We start from the raw sequence: 19430 nt of genomic DNA on the forward strand, positions 1-19430 counted from the left end.
CCACATTGCAGTGAAACCACTTAGAGAAGCTTGGAAACCCTCAGAAATGTCACCAGCATTACTGAGGTGGGATAATCCACCGCTGAAAAACTTTTTGGTGTTCGGTCGAAGCAGGAATCGAACCCACGACCTTGTGTATGCAAGACGGGCATGCTAACCATTGCACCACGGTGGCTCCTATCTATAGTAAAATGTTTCAATATTTTATTATTATAGAAAATTTTGTCAAAATTTTATTTTTATACAAAATTTTGCAATAATTTTATTTTTATAGAAAATTTTGTAAAAATTGTATGTCCGTAGAATATGTTGTCAAAATTTTATTTCTATAGAAAATTTTGTACAAATTTTATTTTTATAGAAAATTTTGTAAAAATTTTATTTCTATAGAAAATTTTGTCACAATTTTATTTCTATAGGAAATTTTGTCAAAATTTTATTTCTATAGTAAAATTTTTCAATATTTTATTACTATAGAAAATTTTGTCAAAATTTTATATCTATAGAAAATTTTGTCAAAATTTTATTTCTGTAGGAAATTTTGTAAAAATTTTATTTCTAAAGAAATTTCTTTCAAAATTTTATTTTTAAACAAAATTTTTTCAAAATTTTATTTCTATAAGAAATTTTGTCAAAATTGTATTTCTATAGAAAATGTTGTCAAAATTTTATTTTTATAGAAAATTTTGTAAAAATCTTATTTCTATAGAAAATTTTGTCAAAATTTTATTTCTATAGAAAATTTTGTAAAAATTGTATTTCTATAGAAAATTTTGTCACAATTATATTTCTATAGAAAATTTTGTCAAAATTTTATTTCCATAAAAAATTTTGTCAAAATTTTTTTTCTATAAAAAATTTTGTCAACATTTTTTTTCTATAGAAAATTTTGTCAAAATTTTATTTCTATAGTAAAATTTTGTCAAAATTTTATTTCTATAGAAAATTTTGTCAAAATTTTATTTCTATAGGAAATTTTGTCAAATTTTTATTTCTAAAGAAATTTCTTTTAAAATTTTATTTTTATACAAAATTTTTTCAAAATTTTATTTCTATAGGAAATTTTGTCAAAATTTTATTTCTATAAAAAATTTTGTCAAAATTTTTTTTTCTATAGAAATTTGTGTGAAAGTTTTATTTCTATAGAAAATTTTGTCAAAATTTTATTTCTATAGTAAAATTTTGTCAAAATTTTATTTCTATAGAAAATTTTTCAATATTTTGTTACTATAGAAAATTTTGTAAAAATTTTATGTCAAAATTTTATTTTTATCGAAAAATTTGTCAACATTTTATTTTTATCGAAAATTTTGTCGAAATTTTATTTCTATAGGGAATTTTATCAAAATTTTATTTTTATAGAAAATTTTTTCAAAAATGTATTTCTACAGAAAGTTTTGTCAAAATTTGATTTCTATAGAAAATTTTGTCAATATTTTATTGCTATAGAAAATTTTTAAATATTTGGTCAATATTTTATTTTTATAGAAATTTTTAAAAAATTTGTCAATATTTTATTACTATAGAAAACTTGGTCAATATTTTATTACTATAGAAAATTTTGTTAAAATTTTATTTCTATAGAAAATTTTGCTAAAAATTGTTTTTCTATAGAAAATTTTTTCAAAATTGTATTCCTTTAGAATATTTATGAAGTACCTCTCAGTTGGGGAGGAATATTCTGCAAAATCTACCAAACAATCAAAATTTCTACCAATCTACCAAACAGTTAAAATTTTTTGGTAGATTTCTATCAACTGTGGCAACCGTGAGCAAAGGTTCAAACATCTACTTTTACAAAAAAGTAGGAGAGTTGAAATGTTAATTTTGCATAAACTAAATAGAATTTAGAAGAGTTTTTTAAAAATTTTTTTTTTTTTAATTTTTTAAAAACAAAATTTAAAATAAAAATGTTGTCTTGTCGTTTTCGAAACACTGTGCGTAGGCCCTACAGAAGAGAATGCAATTTAAATTATTTCTAAAATATATGCAACCAGTATTTTCCATTTCTTATCATATCTGTGTACTGTTTTCCCATCTTGACACGATCTAAATATATTTCACAAATAATAATCCGATCACTCGATTAATTATATTTCTCATCTCACGGTTGGATTGATGAAATTTTCCGTCGTCTCAACAAATCATCGTATTTAACAAAGCACAATCATTGTCATCTCAAAATGTGAATGCATTTTTACGATGCTTGTCATGTGATTGTCGCCAATATTGTCACATGAAGGCAGGGGACAGAGGCTGTGTATCCGTCCGTTGGCTACTGACACATTTCATTATTTCGTACAGTGCAAATGACCGAAATGAAATGTTTGAAATTATTTTGCATATGGAAAATATGATATATCAATATGGTATTTTGTCATTTTGTTTTTCCCAATTTAATTTTACAAATAGTATTTGAAAATTTTACTTATGGCTTTAGGCTAGCAATGATGTAATGATGTGTGCGATGAACTTTATTTAACGTTGTGGCAAAGTGGTGCCAAAAACTATTACGCTTGAATTGTGGCAGTCAGAAGAAATTTTATAGATGGGTCTATTAAAAACGAAAAGTAAAGGAAAATATCGAATAGTTTATTACTTTGAAATTACTGTATGAAGGATATGTCACTACGATTCTATAGAAATAAAATTTTGACAAAATTTTCTATAGAATTAAATGTTGACAAATTTTCTATAGAAATAAAATTTTGACAAAATTTCCTATAGAAATAAAATTCTGACAAAATTTTCTATAGAAATAAAATTTTGACAACATTTTCTATAGAAATAACATTTTGACAAAATTTTCTATAGAAATAAAATTTTGACAAAATTTCCTATAGAAATAAAATTTTGACAACATTTTCTATAGAAATAAAATTTTGACAAAATTTTCTATAGAAATAAAATTTTGACAAAATTTTCTATAGAAATAAAATTTTGACAAAATTTTCTATAGAAATAAAATTTTGACAAAATTTCCTATAGAAATAAAATTTTGACAAAATTTTCTATAGAAATAAAATTTTGACAAAATTTTCTATAGAAATAAAATTTTGACAAAATTTTCTATAGAAATAAAATTTTGACAAAATTTTCTATAGAAATAAAATTTTGACAAAATTTTCTATAGAAATAAAATTTTGACAAAATTTTCTATAGAAATAAAATTTTGACAAAATTTTCTATAGAAATAAGATTTTGACAAAATTTTCTATAGAAATAAAGTTTTGACAAAATTTTCTATAGAAATAAAATTATGACAAAATGTTCTATAGAAATAAAATTTTGACAAAATTTTCTATAGAAATAAAATTTTGACAAAATTTTCTATAGAAATAAAATTTTGACAAAATTTTCTATAGAAATAAAATTTTGACAAAATTTTCTATAGAAATAAAATTTTGACAAAATTTTCTATAGAAATAAGATTTTGACAAAATTTTCTATAGAAATAAAGTTTTGACAAAATTTTCTATAGAAATAAAATTATGACAAAATGTTCTATAGAAATAAAATTTTGACAAAATTTTCTATAGAAATAAAATTTTGAGAAAATTTTCTATAGAAATAAGATTTTGACAAAATTTTCTATAGAAATAAGATTTTGACAAAATTTTCTATAGAAATAAAGTTTTGACAAAATTTTCTATAGAAATAAAATTATGACAAAATGTTCTATAGAAATAAAATTTTGACAAAATTTTCTATAGAAATAAAATTTTGAGAAAATGTTCTATAAAGATAAAAATTTTGATAACAATTTTCTATAGAAATAAAATTTTGACAAAATTTTCTATAAAGATAAAAATTTTAATAACAATTTTCTATAGAAATAAAGTTTTGACAAAATTTTCTATAAAATACAATTTTGACAAAATTTTCTATAGAAATAAAATTTTGACAAAATTTTCTATAAAAATTTTGATAACAATTTTCTATAGAAATATAAAGATAAAAATTTTGATAACAATTTTCTATAGAAATAAAATTTTTAAAAATTTTCGATATAAATAAAATTTTGACAAAATTTTCTATAGAAATAAAGTTTTGACAAAATTTTTATAGAAATAAAATTTTGATAACATTTTCTATGGACATAAAATTATGACAAAATTTTCTATAATGATAAAAATTTTGATAACAGTTTTCTATAGAAATAAAATTTTCACAAAATATTCTATAGAAATAAAATTTTGACAAAATTTTCTATAGAAATAAGATTTTGACAAAATTTTCGATAGAAATAAAATTTTGACAAAATTTTCTATAGAAATAAAATTTTGACAAAATTTTCTATGGAAATAACATTTTGCCAACATTTTCTATAGAAATAAAATTTTGACAAAATATTCAAAAGAAATAAAATTTTCTATAAAAATAAAATATTGGCAAAATTTTCTACAGAAATAAAATTCTGACGAAATTTTCTCCAGAAACAAAATTTTAACAAAATTTTCTATAGAAATAAAACTATGACAAAATTTTCTATGAAAATAAAGATTTGAAATAATTTTCAGTAAAAATAAAATTCGGACAAAATTTTCTATGGAAATAAAATTTTTAACAAATTTTCTATGGAAATAAAACGATGACAACATTTTCTATAGAAATAAAATTATGACAAAATTTTCTATAGAAATAAAATTTTGACAAAATTTTCTACAGAAATAAAATTTTGACAAAATTTTCTATGGAAATAAAATTTTGACAAAATTTTCTATAGAAATAAAATTTTTACAAAATTTTCTTTAAAGATAATAATTTTGATAACAATTTTCTATAGAAATAAAATGTTGACAAAATTTTCTATAGAAATAAAGTTTTGACCAAATTTTCTATAGAAATAAAATTTTGAAAAAAATGTTCTATAGAAATAAAATGTTGCTAAAAATTTTCTCTAGAAATAAAATTATGGCAACATTTTCTGTAGAAATAAAATTTGGATAAAAATTTTTATAGGAATAAAATGTTGACAAAATTTTCTATAGAAATAAAATTTTTACAAAATTTTCTTTAAAGATAAAAATTTTGATAACAATTATCTATAGAAATAAAATTATGACAAAATGTTCTATAGAAATAAAAATTTTGATAACAATTTTCTATAGAAATAAAGTTTTGACAAAATTTTCTATAGAAATAAAATTTTGACAAAATTTTCTATAGAAATAAAATTATGACAAAATTTTCTATAGAAATAAAATTTTGATAAAAATTTTCTATAGAAATAAAATTTTGCTAAAAATTTTCTCTAGAAATAAAATTATGACAAAATTTTGTATAGAAAAATTTTCTTTTCTGGGATCTTAGAACCTAACGGGGTTTCTTATGATTTCTCTGCGTGTAATTATATTTGTCTTAATCATAATACATTCTCCTAGCCTCATGCAAATACATATTTTCGTTTTATTGTTTGCACAGAAAATTAAATGTGACTGCGATGATGGGTCCGTGTTCGTCTTATTTTGTGCAACCATTAATGATTAATGCAATATTTTGCCATTCATCAGCCAGTTGATTTGTTTTCTGTTTTTTTTTTCTCTTGTGGCATCAATATAGATTATATGCCAATATTCGTGAATTGTTAAAGCTGTAGAAATGAAAAAATATGAATATTTAACCAAGTACATGGCAAATGATTAATAATCAGCCGTCTGCATTAATAATCTTTCTTCTGCGAATCATTTTGAATTTATCTTTAATGTGCTAATTATTCGATAAATAAAAACACAAAATCGATTAACGGAATTAAGTAAACACGGCAATTGGTTAAGTTGGGTCGATAGTCATATACCCTGAACCATAGATTTGGATCTTTAGATAGTGGTGTAGAAAATATTTCATAATAACAAAATACTAACTGAAAAGTTAGTTACAATGTTCGTTTTTCGAGCCAGTTTGTTTTCACGGTTTTTTTTTTGAGCACCACTATGCATAATTTTTTCATAAACTACAATTCCTTCAGCTTATGTTATATTTTTACACTAATCCAACAATAAATGGAAAAATAAATAATCATAGGATATACTCTTGCGCAAGTAAATATTATTTCTATTTATGTTATTTGCTAATAAGAGTTTGTATTGATAACGCTTCGTGTCAACTACCCTGTACATACTATATATAATTGAAGTACATTATCATATAATTAGGACCACCATCACTTGTTGGGTGTACGTTAAAAAAATTAATTAACTTTAAATGCCAAAATTAACCACGCTTTCCGAATACTTACACATATTTTTATTGTTAATTGAATATTCGAACTTTTAATTGACCACAAAAAAAACTGCAAAAAAAATTTGAAAATTTATAATGTGCTGTGGCATAAAGAATAATAATAAACCAAAAAAAAACTAACTACAAGGAAACCCCATACATAATAAAAAAAAAAACAAATGAAAACAATTTATCTCACTTTCAGTTCATATCGGTGATGAACATCAAGTTGTTTGCGGGCAGGCTAACCTAACCCGACACAATCAGCTGAATCGACGGCAGCAAACGAAGAACCATATTTCAATGCATAAATCTCCCCATAAAGATTTATAATGTCTCCCAGCTGCTGCAGTCATAGGTTGACAAAGAGGGGGACTTCAGGCAGGGGGACAAAAATAGACAAAATACCCTGCGCCAAAATAAATTTAATGGGGCAACAAAACGAAAGAAAGATGAATGGTAGAATAAAAAATTCAAAAACACAATGCAGTCAGTATAGTCGTTGGGTGGTGAATTTGTAGAGAGATGATTGTCAGTATTTTCAATTCATGGCTACAAGCAGAGTAGTAGACGTCGCAGTTAGAATAAACAATGACAGCGATGTTTTGGCCTACACAAAGTTAACATAACCTAACACCATCTCTAACAATAGTCACCGCGGATCATTCCCGTCTCTTTGGGTTGTGTGATTGAATGAGTGAGTAAGAGAGAGAGAATGTATTTGTTTTTGTAGAAACTTAAACAATCAAATATACACGCCAATGGAAATTATGACACAAAATATAGAGTGAGAGAATTATTTGCGTGTTTTCCAATGTTCTTATTAGAATGCCGGTTGTTTACAAACGAGAGTGATCATTAATATTTGCGGAATAGAGTAGCTTTGTTTTTTTGACAATTTACAGTGTTGCCAATTTCTTTTGGTTCCTAGTTATTTCATGGAATAAGAAAAATAAATAAGCCAAGTCATGATTTGTGTCTTTTAAACAAATATAAACATGCCACGCATTAATATTGTCGGACTAGACTTGATTAAATTTGAACTCCTCAAAAACTAGATTTAGCATAAATATCCCTTATGACTGTATAAGTCAATTGAGAAATTATTCAAGAGTCTATGGAGGTTAAATATTTGAGAATGCATTTGTGTCACAATCTTTATTTGAGATGAACACATTAAGGAAGTAAAGACAAGTCAATGGAGAAATTATTCAAGACTCTAAGGAGGTTAAATATTTGAGAATTTGTGTCACAATCTTTATTTGAGATGAACACATAAAGGGAGTAAAGGCAAAAGTATCATCAGCAATTGGAATTCTCCACAAGTTTAGAAATATTTTAACTATTATTACAAAGTTGATGATAAATGATGATGATGAATTTCTTGATGGTTGTCCAAAATCAGGTGTTATTTCGGAAACTATTGATGATGTGGTCCAACAGATATTGCAAGATCGTCATGTGACCTATCGTGAGATTGACACAACCTTAGTCATTATTGCGACCAGCATACATTCAAAATTGGATGAACATTTGACCGTCAAAAAATTTTGTTCGTGTTGGATCCCACACAATGATGCGCTTAACAGGTTGGCTGATAAGTCCCTGGTCTGACACATGATAAGTCCCCGGTCTGACACATAGATGGCGTCGGGAGCCACCGTGGTGCAATGGTGAGCATACCCGCCTTGCATACACAAGGTCGTGGGTTCGATTCCTGCTACGACCGAACACCAAAAAGTTTTTCGGCGGTGGATTATCCCACCTCAGTAATGCTGGTGACATTTCTGAGGGTTTCAAAGCTTCTCTAAGTGGTTTCACTGGAATGTGGAACGCCGTTCGGACTCGGCTATAAAAAGGAGGTCCCTTGTCATTGAGCTTAACATGGAATCGGGCAGCACTCAGTGATAAGAAAGAAGTTCACCACTGTGGTATCACAATGGACTGAATAGTCTAAGTGAGTCTGATACATCGGGCTACCACATAACCTAACCTAACCTAACCTAGATGGCGTCGCTAGTATTAAATGCATATTATTTTTATATAGTACCAACAAAACATATGATGCAGCCTTCAAATGATTCGTGTCAAAATTTGACGTCTGTAAGTCATTTAGTTTGTGAGATAGAGCGTCTTTTGTGAAGCAACTTTTGTTATTGTGAAAAAATGGAAAAAAAGGAATTTCGTGTTTTGATAAAATACTGTTTTCTGAAGGGAAAACATACGGTGGAAGCAGAAACTTGGCTTGATAATGAGTTTTCGGACTCTGCCCCAGGGAAATCAACAATAATTGATTGGTATGCAAAATTCAAGCGTGGTGAAATAAGCACGGAGCACGGTGAACGCAGTGGACGCCCGAAAGAGATGCTTACCGACGAAAATATCAAAGAAATCCACAAAATGATTTTGAATGACCGTAAAATGAAGTTGATCGAGATAGCAGAGACCTTAAAGATATCAAAGGAACGTTTTGGTCATATCATTCATCAATATTTGGATATGGGGAAGCTCTGTGCAAAATGGGTGCCGCGCGAGCTCACATTTGACCAAAAACTACAACGTGTTGATGATTCTGAGCGGTGTTTGCAGCTGTTAACTCGTAATACACCCGAGTTATGTGACAATGGATGAAACATGGCTCCATCACTACACTCCTGAGTCCAATCGATAGTCGACTGAGTGGAGAGCGACCGGTGAACCGTCTCCGAAGCGTGAAAAGACTCAAAAGTCCTCTGGCAAAGTAATGGCCTCTGTTTTTTGGGATGCGCATGGAATAATTTTTTAAGATTATCTTGAGAAGGGAACAACTATCAACAGTGACTATTATATGTCGTTATTGGAGCGTTTGAAGGTCGAAATCGCGGCAAAACGGCCCCATATGAAGAAGAAAAAAGTGTTGTTCCACCAAGACAACGCACCGTGCCACAAGTCATTGAGAACGATGGCAAAAATTCATGAATTGGGCTTCGAATTGCTTCACCACCCACCGTGTTCTCCAGATCTGGCCCCCAGCGACTTTTTCTTGTGCTCAGACCTCAAAAGGATGCTCGCAGGGAAAAAAATTGGCAGCAATGAAGCGGTGATCGCCGAAACTGAGACCTATTTTGAGGCAAAACCGAAGGATTACTACCAAAATGGTATCAAAAAATTGGAAGGTCATTGTAATCGTTGTATCGCTCTTGAAGGGAACTATGTTGAATAATAAAAACGAATTTTGACAAAAAAATGTTTTATTCTTTCTTAGACCGGGGACTTATCAGCCAACCTGTTATAAACAGCATTTACTCTTACACTGTGGCTGACATGTATGGCAAACAATTCAGATTGCTATAATTTCTAAACCGCTCTTCTGGCAGTTGACATATTTATCGCCGTGACAGTTAATTTTATTTTTTACTAGCTTACAAAAGCCTTTTGATCTATTGCATTCAGAAATAAAGTTATTCGTGGTGGAATTCAAACGCGATATGTAGTATGATTACAATTAACTGTAAATACATCTTTTGTTCTCGTACCAATGCTCGTTACCATGATACTGGCAGTGTTGCATCACGCCAAGAAGTGGAAGAAAAAACAATGACCAGAAAAGTGAAGGCCAGATTTGTTCGAAATCCACGCCTCACTGGTGGCAAACTTGTTCGCGAGTTGAACATATTACGAGAATGACTGCAAAACATATAATGGAGCTCCAAAAAGTGCAAGAGCTCGCCCATTAGTTTAGGTTCGGAATTGTGTCGGTCCGCTTTTTCTCACTTAAACTATTCAGTCCATTGCGATCCACAGTGGTTAACTACTCTCCTATCACCCATGATCCTTTGTATGTAAAGCTGACATGCTAACCACGTTGGCTCCCCAAAGAGCTCACCGATGCACCAAAAAAGATAGACTGGAAAGAGCCAAAGAGTTGCTTTGCTTCCACGAAAGTGTTCAGTTACCGAATTTGGTTTTCTCCGATTAGAAGCCATTCCGAATTCAACAGTTTGTGAACAAACAAGACATGTAAGGAAAAATGCTAGATTAGACACAAAACAAGTTAGATTGGAAAGAGCCAAGCAGTTTCTTCGTTTGCATGAAGGTGACCATTTTGCGATTTTGGTTTTCTCCGATGAGAAGTTATTCCAAATTGAGCAGCTTGTGACCAAACAAAATGATCGAGATTACTTGCCAAAGAGGTCAGTCAGAAATTTATGGTAGACCATCGATCGGCCATCAGAACTCAAGCTCTGATGATGGTAATGGTGTGAGCCGTTGTAATGCCATATGGTCGCTCCCCGCTTCTTTTCAACGATCGTGTTTTGAAAACAAATGGCGAAAATTATTGGGAAAATACCATAAAGATATTGCTTGAGCTCTGAGCAGTCAAACATTTCGGCCGCAGAACGTGGACATTCCTACAGGACTCAGCACCATCGCACTCAGTACGCATCACCCATGATTGGCTTAAAAAGAAGGTTCCTGGTTTCATTATTTCCGCAGCACAATGGCTACCAAAATCTCTGGATCTCAATCCGTTTCACAGTTAACATTGACGTTAACACGTTTTTAAAGGAGAAAATATGGAGAAAAAAGCTGGACAAAACGTATACAATTCCGTGAGGTGTTTCCTTTAGTTGACTGTATATAAGGATTAACTCTCGGAAATTTAAAGGTTTTTTTGTAACGAAAAGAGAAGACAGCAAAAGGCAAGTTTTAGTTTAAGAATTCAAAAGTATGGCTTTATTCAGTATGACGGCAGCTTGCCAGGGGCAATGACGAAGCACAAGTGAAGTTTACAAAACAAAGTATCAGTCAGACATTATGGTTTAGAATTTACAACAATTAATTCAGTTTGAGTAAAAGCTTTAGGGTTATCGTATAAAGGTTTAATTCAAGTATCGATAAGAACAGCAATGCAATTCAGTATGAACAGGTTCCAGATATTATCCATCCAAACACAGAACTTTGGGCGGTGGCCATTGAGGACGATGTCTGAATGAGGCCAGCCAACAAGATCCTGAACAACTGATCGTTTCCAACTACAAGTTGGTTTAAAAAAACGTGGGTCTGTCAAGTTAGGCAGATGGTTGTAAACCGATTGAAGTTTTTTCTCGGACGTCGCTTCCGGTAGTGCCATATTAAATTGGTTCCTCACTATTCCAGTTATTTGAATTTTTACGGTTGGATCATAGTAAGACTGCAAATTCAATGTGCAGAATTCGGTGTGGCTTTTTCGGGTTGTACGTAGATGAAGACGCTGTACCAGTGATTTAAGCACCAATGTCTGTAAACCAGCTGAGTTTAACATTAACCGTGCTTTTATGGGACCGTTCGGTGTCAAAACTCGGGCTAGAGCGGATGTGTCTGTTTGGTCTTTGGCTCAGTCGTTCACGTACCAGCGGTGGATAGCTTCTGCTAATCGTATGGGTTACTTTTGGGGCTTTCCGATGATTTTTGTTGGCGCTCTTATGGTGGGGTCCTTTCCTTCTCATGTGATCATCGACATGGAGCATTGTGTGGTAGTTGTAGTTGCATACCACGGAAGTTTTTAGGGACCTGCACCATTCGCGTATGTGGGAAGTGCAGAGACATTTAAAGCAAAAACGATGTTCTCTCATGTCTTTTCTTCGTTCATGGACGTCCATCCGTTGAAATTCGGGACAGTCTTCCAAAGTGTGACGGTTGTGGCAGATACGGCATTTTGGCTGATCACATTTAAATTTGTTAACTTGAGAATTAAGGATTATGAAATTTAGTTGGCAACGGGTAGAATACACAGTTTAACTATAGGACGCCACCGTGGTGCAATGGCTAGCATACCCGCCTTGCATACACAAGGTCGTGGGTTCGATTCCTGCTTCGACCGAACACCAAAAAGTTTTTAAGCGGTGGATTATCCCACCTCTGTAATGCTGGTGACATTTCTGAGGGTTTCAAAGCTTCTCTAAGTGGTTTCACTGCAATGTGAAACGCCGTTCGGACTCGGCTATAAAAAGGAGGTCCCTTGTCATTGAGCTTAACATGGAATCGGGCAGCACTCAGTGATATGAGAGAAGTTCACCAATGTGGTATCACAATGGACTGAATAGTCTAAGTGAGCCTGATACATCGGGCTGCCACCTAACCTAACCTAACTATAGGACGTAAAAGCTGTACTAATCTCAGCAACGCGGACCTTCGAGTTATGACCGCAAAATACCTTAATAACACGTCCCAAACTCCATTCAGTCGGTGGCAAGTTATCGTCTTTAATAATAACTAAGTCGTCTTCCTTAAGATTTTGCTGTTCCGTCTTCCATTTATATCTCTTTTGCAAGTTGGACATGTACTCGTTCTTCCATCTCTTTGCGAAATTAAATTGGATCGTTTTCAATCTTTGCCATCGATTTATTAATGTCAAGTTATCAGTACATTTCTCCGGGGCAACAATCAATGCAGAGCCTCTAAGAAAATGTCCAGGTGTCAAAGCAGTAATTTCCGAAGGGTCTTCGCTTATACTAGGAGACAAGGGCCTAGAATTCAATACAGTTTCTATTCGAAATAGTAAAGTAGAAAATTCCTCATAAGTAAATTTAATATTACCTACGGCTTTTCGAAGGTGGGATTTCATGCTTTTTACACCAGCTTCCCATAACCCCCCCCCCATGTGTGGTGCATGTGGTAGAATAAAATGCCAAGTGAAACCTTGAATATTGTATTTGTCAACTAGACTTTTTTCAGAAGATTGTATAAAGTTTCGATACTCTCGGGAGAGGGCCTTAAAACTTCTTTCATAGAATGAAGTACGCAAAACTCAAATTTAAAAGAGAATTATGACTCAAATATATCTTTACTTCAATTTTCCGCTTCTTTGGCTCGGAATCAGTTCGAAAATCATGAGTGTAAAGACAAAATTTTTGGAACCGGTCATGTTTCTATTTTCAGTGTAAGGTTGGCACTAAAAACTACCAAAGTATCGATTCGCCGGGAATGCGCTAAAGTACCGAATTTTAGATAATTTCATTTATGGAATTTTCGTTTTCTTTTCGCGGTGTATTAACAGAGCTATTCACGTACAAGCAAATGCCAGTTTAAAAATCCAAATTATAGCGGATACCTCAAAGTAAAAATGTTTTTTTTTAATTCCACAAAAACTTTAAACCAAAGATGCTAAATCCTCAAAATAAGTCTTAGCCTATATTTGAAGCTTTTTTATCTTAAATCTAAAGTTTCAATATTTCAGTTAATTTAAGGACAATTTCTTAAAATCAGAAATGTGTTTCTTTACTTTTAAGGCCTAAATTTAATGAAAAAAATGTTTGACGTAAAGATGATAAACTTTGTTTTAATTAAAATGTCATTATTTTAAAGAAATTTGTCCTTAATATTTTGTAAATTGCGCATCCTAAAATTTAGGTTGCATAATCTTTAATATCACCTAAATATTTTTTTCTGTGTACTAATAGTTGATTTGAAATTCCTTTTTTATATGGCAAATGACAATTGAAATCTGGCTAAGGTGGATCTTAGAAGTAAAGGGTGATACGGTCAAAATTTGGTCAAGGGAAAACGCGTGTAAATCGGTGAAATCGTTTATTTAAAAAATCAAATTAAATTTCTTTTCCAAGTTCAATTAGTATAAAATTCAGGAAAAATATTCAGTTAGGCTTTCGCTTTTCCAAATCCGAATTGCCGAGCCTCACACTTGACACCTGCCATCAGATTTTGTACAGCCACCTTGTCCACCTTCTCCGCAGCAGAAAGCCAGTTTGCCTTGAACTGCTGCTCGTCCTTAGCAGTTTTTTTGGTCTTCTTTAGGTTCCGCTTGACAATAGCCCAGTATTTCTCAATTGGGCGGAGCTCTGGCGTGTTGGGAGGGTTCTTGTCCTTGGGAACCACCTGCACGTTGTTGGCGGCGTACCACTCCATGGCCTTTTTACCGTAATGGCAAGATGCCAAATCCGGTCAACAGAGTAGGGAACAACCGTGTTTCTTCAGGAAAGGCAGCAGACGTTTATTCAAACACTCTTTCACGTAAATTTCTTGGTTGACAGTCCCGAAAGCTATGAAAATGCTGCTTTTCAAGCCACAGATACAGATGGCTTGCCAAACCAGATATTTCTTTGCGAACTTTCACAGTTTTATGTGCTTGAAAATATCTGCTACCTTTCCCCTTCCTTTTGCCGTATAAAACTCCTGTCCCGGAAGCTGCTTGTAGTCGGCGTTGACGTAGGTTTCGTCGTCCATTACCACGCAGTCAAACATCGTCAGCATCGTCGTGTACAGCCTCCGGGATCGCGCTTTGGCCGTCGTATTTTGTTTATCATCGCGATTTGGAGTCACTACCTTCTTGTAAGTCGATAGTCCGGCTCGTTTTTTTTGGCTCGATGCACGGTTGTAGACGATACACCCAGCTTATTTGCGGCATCTCGGAGAGAGAGGTTAGGGTTTCGCTTGAAACTACCGGCAACTCTCTTTGTCGTCTCAGCGGCTTCCGGTTTTCGATTTCCCCCCGATCCAGACTTCCTGGCTGTCGACAAACGACCCCCAAACACTTTAATTACATTTGTATCGGTTGATTTGGCAACTTTTAGCGATTTTGCCAGCTTTGCGTGCGAGTAGCTCGGATTTTCGCGATGCGCGTGCAAAATTTTGATACGCTGCTCTTCTTGCTTGGACGGCATTTTGACAACTGAAGAGTGAATTCCAAAATCAAAATAGGAGCAACATTCTACATACACACCTTCAAAATGAGGGGTGTTCAGATTTTTTAAATGCAAAATTGAAAGAAATACGTCAAGTTTATATTGACCAAATTTTGACCGTATTACCCTTTATAATGTGAATGAGGCATTAACTGATTCTAAAATCTGATAACATTTTCAGATTTTGAATAAAAAAAAATAATTTACTTTAATGCCTTGCATACCAGCCACCCTTTGCATATATATTATCACATATATAATAATTTCATAAAATGTTAAATATCTGGCATCTCTGTGTCATTGTAAGTAAACAAAACTGCATTGTGGAGTTTAGCCTATACCTGTGTATGGTTTGTGTGTGCGTGTGAGTGTGGGCCTTGTTGAACAGAAAGAGTAATGCTTTCTCATTGGTTTGTATTTTGTATGGTTATTTTTGTACAAGAGAGTTCCTTGTGTTTGGAGAGCTAAATCGAAAAGAGAGAAGAAAAACTCGTGGGGTTTTACGAGGCTTTTAGAAGATCATCACGAATTTTCATAACAATTTATTTTCAAAATCAACGTGGTCCGGTCTAGTACAACCTCAATAGGAGGGAATATTAACACGGCAATACTAAGTTGATGGGATTAACGTTGTGTTTTAATGTTTCTTGTCTTGTTGTTGACCGTTGGTGAATACTTTCGAAGATAATTCATGTCTTTAAAGAGATGACAAAAATAAAATTATAAGAAATTAATGAAATTAAGACAAACTGGATTAAAGTTTGTTGGCAAAAAAGAAAATGTTTTTTAAGTGAAAAAAATCGTTTAGAAATTATAAAATATATATATAAAAATAATGGAAAGTCTTTACAAAAATACCTAATTTTATTATTAGCTGAAATTTTGTTTTTATTCTATATATGAATGTAGGTGTGCGTGTGTGTGTGCCATATTGTGAACATTTTACGCCATTCTAAATATGCCCCAGAATATCGTTATATTTATGTGAAATTAAAATTCTTCATTTTCCCGATAATTGTATAAAAAAGAAAAAATTTTATTTTATTTGCTGAATTTAAATTTTCAATATTGAAAAATTTTCAAAAAATTTTCATAAATACAAAATAGAATTGTGTGTGTGTGTGTTTGTGTTTGTTTCTATTATATGAGCCCAATGAGTGGTCTACGTCATCAGCTTAAGGTAAGTTTTTCTCTTGTTTTTTGTTTGATTAAATGTTTATAATATTGCCAAAACAACAACAACAACATCCATGATAATAGCAATATCCACTACAACAACAATATATTCTATATGTGATGAAATGGCAAAAATTAATGCTTTAATGTCTGGATATATGACTATGAGGGGGCATCTGGTCATAATTGCATTGTAAATATGGTCAATTGGCCGTGTAGATATTTGTAGATATTCTCGATCAAATATCGATATGGCTATAAAATAATTTGTTTTTTGTTGCCCCCTTTGGATGATAAAACATTGGCCCCTGTAGCTGTGGGTTGATATGAGCTCAATAGGAATTAAATACAATTGTTTACAATCTGTAGTGTGTCATATCAATTGTTCATATATATCTTGAAGAGTCTGGGTTAATAATAAAGTGCTATTCGATTTGTGTGCAATTATTTATAATTATTTATATAAAATATTTATATAAAAAAACCCTCAAATATGGATAGATAAGCAATATCAATTTAGAAAGACGTTTGAAAAACGTTTGAGTATTGTTAGTAGTTCATCGATATTGCAGGGTGATGGTAATATGATTCAATCATAAGGTGAAACTTCAATTGGGATGAGTGATCAAAATCGGTGGACCCCCCCCCCCCCCCAAAAAAAAAAAAACCTAGGTTTACAAAACCTTAATACGCGGATTTTGTTAATGGGGATATCGATCCCTTCCCATCGATCCCTTGGGCGAATCCTATGTGGAGTTGATGAGGACCTCATTGCTTATTGGATATATACCAAGGTCCTGGCGGAAGGTTAAGGTAATCGTCATTCCGAAAGCGAGGAATTTAGATCCATAAGCTTATCATCCTTCTTGCTAAAGACGATGGACTGGATACTGGATGATCATATAAGGAATCAGCTAATCATAAAACTATCAATCTGTTAGCATGCCTACCTTAAAGGCTGATCTGTAGAATCTGTCCTGCACTCAGTGGTGCATCACATAGAAAAATCTATGACATATGGTGACTATACATTGGCGGCGTTTCTGGACATTGAAGGTGGCTTTAATTATAGGAGAATTGATAGAGAAGTGCTGACATTAGAAAAGAATGGTGTCGAGGAATTCGTTATAAAGTGGATCGAGTTGGTGTTTCTAAGTAGGGACATGGTGGTTGAGCTGGCGAACTCCACAAGGAGGGCTAAGACCACTAGAGGATTGCCACAGGGAGGTGTAAAGGGTGATACGGTCAAAATTTGGTCAAGGGAAAACGCGTGTAAATCGGTGAAATCGTTTATTTAAAAAATTTAATTAAATTTCTTTTTCAAGTTCAATTAGTATAAAATTCAGGAAAAATATTCAGTTAGGCTTTCGCTTTTCCAAATCCGAATTGCCGGGCCTCACACTTGACACCTGCCATCAGATTTTGTACAGCCACCTTGTCCACCTTCTTCGCCGCAGAAAGCCAGTTTGCCTTGAACTGCTGTTCGTCCTTAGCAGTTTTTTTGGTCTTTTTTAGGTTCCGCTTGACAATAGCCCAGTATTTCTCAATTGGGCGGATCTCTGGCGTGTTGGGAGGGTTCTTGTCCTTGGGAACCACCTGCACGTTGTTGGCGGCGTACCACTCCATGGCCTTTTTACCGTAATGGCAAGATGCCAAATCCGGCCAAAACAGTACGGAACAACCGTGTTTCTTCACGAAAGGCAGCAGACGTTTATTCAAACACTCTTTCACGTAAATTTCTTGGTTGACAGTCCCGGAAGCTATGAAAATGCTGCTTTTCAAGCCACAGGTACAGATGGCTTGCCAAACCAGATATTTCTTTGCGAACTTTGACAGTTTTATGTGCTTGAAAATATCTGCTACCTTGCCCCTTCCTTTTGCCGTATAAAACTCCTGTCCCGGAAGCTGCTTGTAGTCGGCTTTGACGTAGGTTTCGTCGTCCATTACCACGCAGTCAAACTTCGTCAGCATCGTCGTGTACAGCCTCCGGGATCGCGCTTTGGTCGTCGTATTTTGTTTATCATCGCGATTTGGAGTCACTACCTTCTTGTAAGTCGATAGTCCGGCTCGTTTTTTGGCTCGATGCACGGTTGTAGACGATACACCCAGCTTATTTGCGGCATCTCGGAGAGAGAGGTTAGGGTTTCTCTTGAAACTATCGGCAACTCTCTTTGTCGTCTCAGCGGCTTCCGGTTTTCGATTTCCCCCCGATCCAGACTTTCTGGCTGTCGACAAACGTTCCCCAAACACTTTGGCGGTTGATTTAGCAACTTTTAGCGATTTTGCCAGCTTTGCGTGCGAGTAGCTCGGATTTTCGCGATGCGCGAGCAAAATTTTGATACGCTGCTCTTATTGCTTGGACGGCATTTTGACAACTGAAGAGTGAATTCCAAAATCAAAATAGGAGCAACATTCTACACACACACCTTCAAAATGAGGGGTGTTCAGGTCAATATATATAGGTCAAGTTTATATTGACCAAATTTTGACCGTATCACCCTTTAATATCACCTTTGCCTCATTGGTGGTGAATGAGGTTTTGATTGGGCTGAGCAGTAAGGGCATCAATGTGGTGGCATACGCGGGTGACATTGTGATACTGATATCAGGAAAATTCCTGAATTCTATTTCGGATGTGCTAAGCGGGTCTTTGCAGTATCTTTCGGAATGGATTCGGGGAGAACCCTGGAAAGACAGAGTTAGTCCTTTTCACCAGGAGGAGAGAAGTTATCGGATAAAAGGCTTCTGAATTTCTAGGGACGAAGTTGAACCTCTCGAAATCAGCAAGGTGCTTGGGAGTTCCCTTGGACTCCAATCTGAACTGGATGGAGAATACTGCGGATCGCATAAAGAGGGCCTATGGGGAACTGTACTCTTGCCAGAAATTGGTCGGTCAAAGATGGGGAATGAGGCCTTCTCTTTTTGGTTGGCTTTATAACGCGGTATTTTAGTTCCATAAATAGATGTGTCGAATATGGTGTATATCAGTGCTTGTTTTGGTATGGCCACCATATAGACCTATCTTCAGATTTTTCAGTTTTTTGCAAGAGAAGAAAGACAGCGGAGGCCAAATCCGGCGAATACGGTGGATGAGGCATAATAAAGGCATAGTTAAATAACGACTTTCTCTTATTAGTAGCAGTTGAAAAAAAATTATATTAGTACTCGCACTACACTGAAAAAAAGCATGCCCGGTTCCAAAGATTTTGTCTTTACTTTAAGAAATTTGGTATTGATTCCGAGCCAAAGAAACGGAGAATACAAGTAAGGATACTTTTAAGACACAATTCTCTTTTAAATTTGGGTTTTGTGTACTTGCTTCTAGGAAGCAACTTTTAATTTTACGTTTTTTCAGCTTTTTTTTCTTCATAT

General features: G+C 33.1%; 1 protein-coding gene across 3 annotated transcripts in view; it reads left to right on the forward strand.

The window, feature by feature from the left end:
- The window catches only part of Eip63F-1 (Ecdysone-induced protein 63F 1), a 223752-nt gene that overhangs the window by 2793 nt on the left and 201529 nt on the right, over positions 1–19430 (forward strand). The window contains exons 1-2 of one of the 3 annotated variants that reach the window (XM_075307840.1): positions 15449–15550; positions 15792–16062. The exons of 1 other annotated variant lie outside the window; for it this stretch is intronic. In XM_075307840.1, the coding sequence (XP_075163955.1) occupies positions 16027–16062 (36 nt within the window). In that variant the 5' untranslated portion in view covers positions 15449–15550; positions 15792–16026. Of the gene's footprint in view, positions 1–15429; positions 16063–19430 lie in introns of those variants that run through there. One more of the 3 variants, XM_075307839.1, reaches the window with a different exon arrangement.

Source organism: Haematobia irritans, chromosome 4, assembly GCF_050003625.1.
Source record: "Haematobia irritans isolate KBUSLIRL chromosome 4, ASM5000362v1, whole genome shotgun sequence".
Taxonomy (NCBI): domain Eukaryota; kingdom Metazoa; phylum Arthropoda; class Insecta; order Diptera; family Muscidae; genus Haematobia; species Haematobia irritans.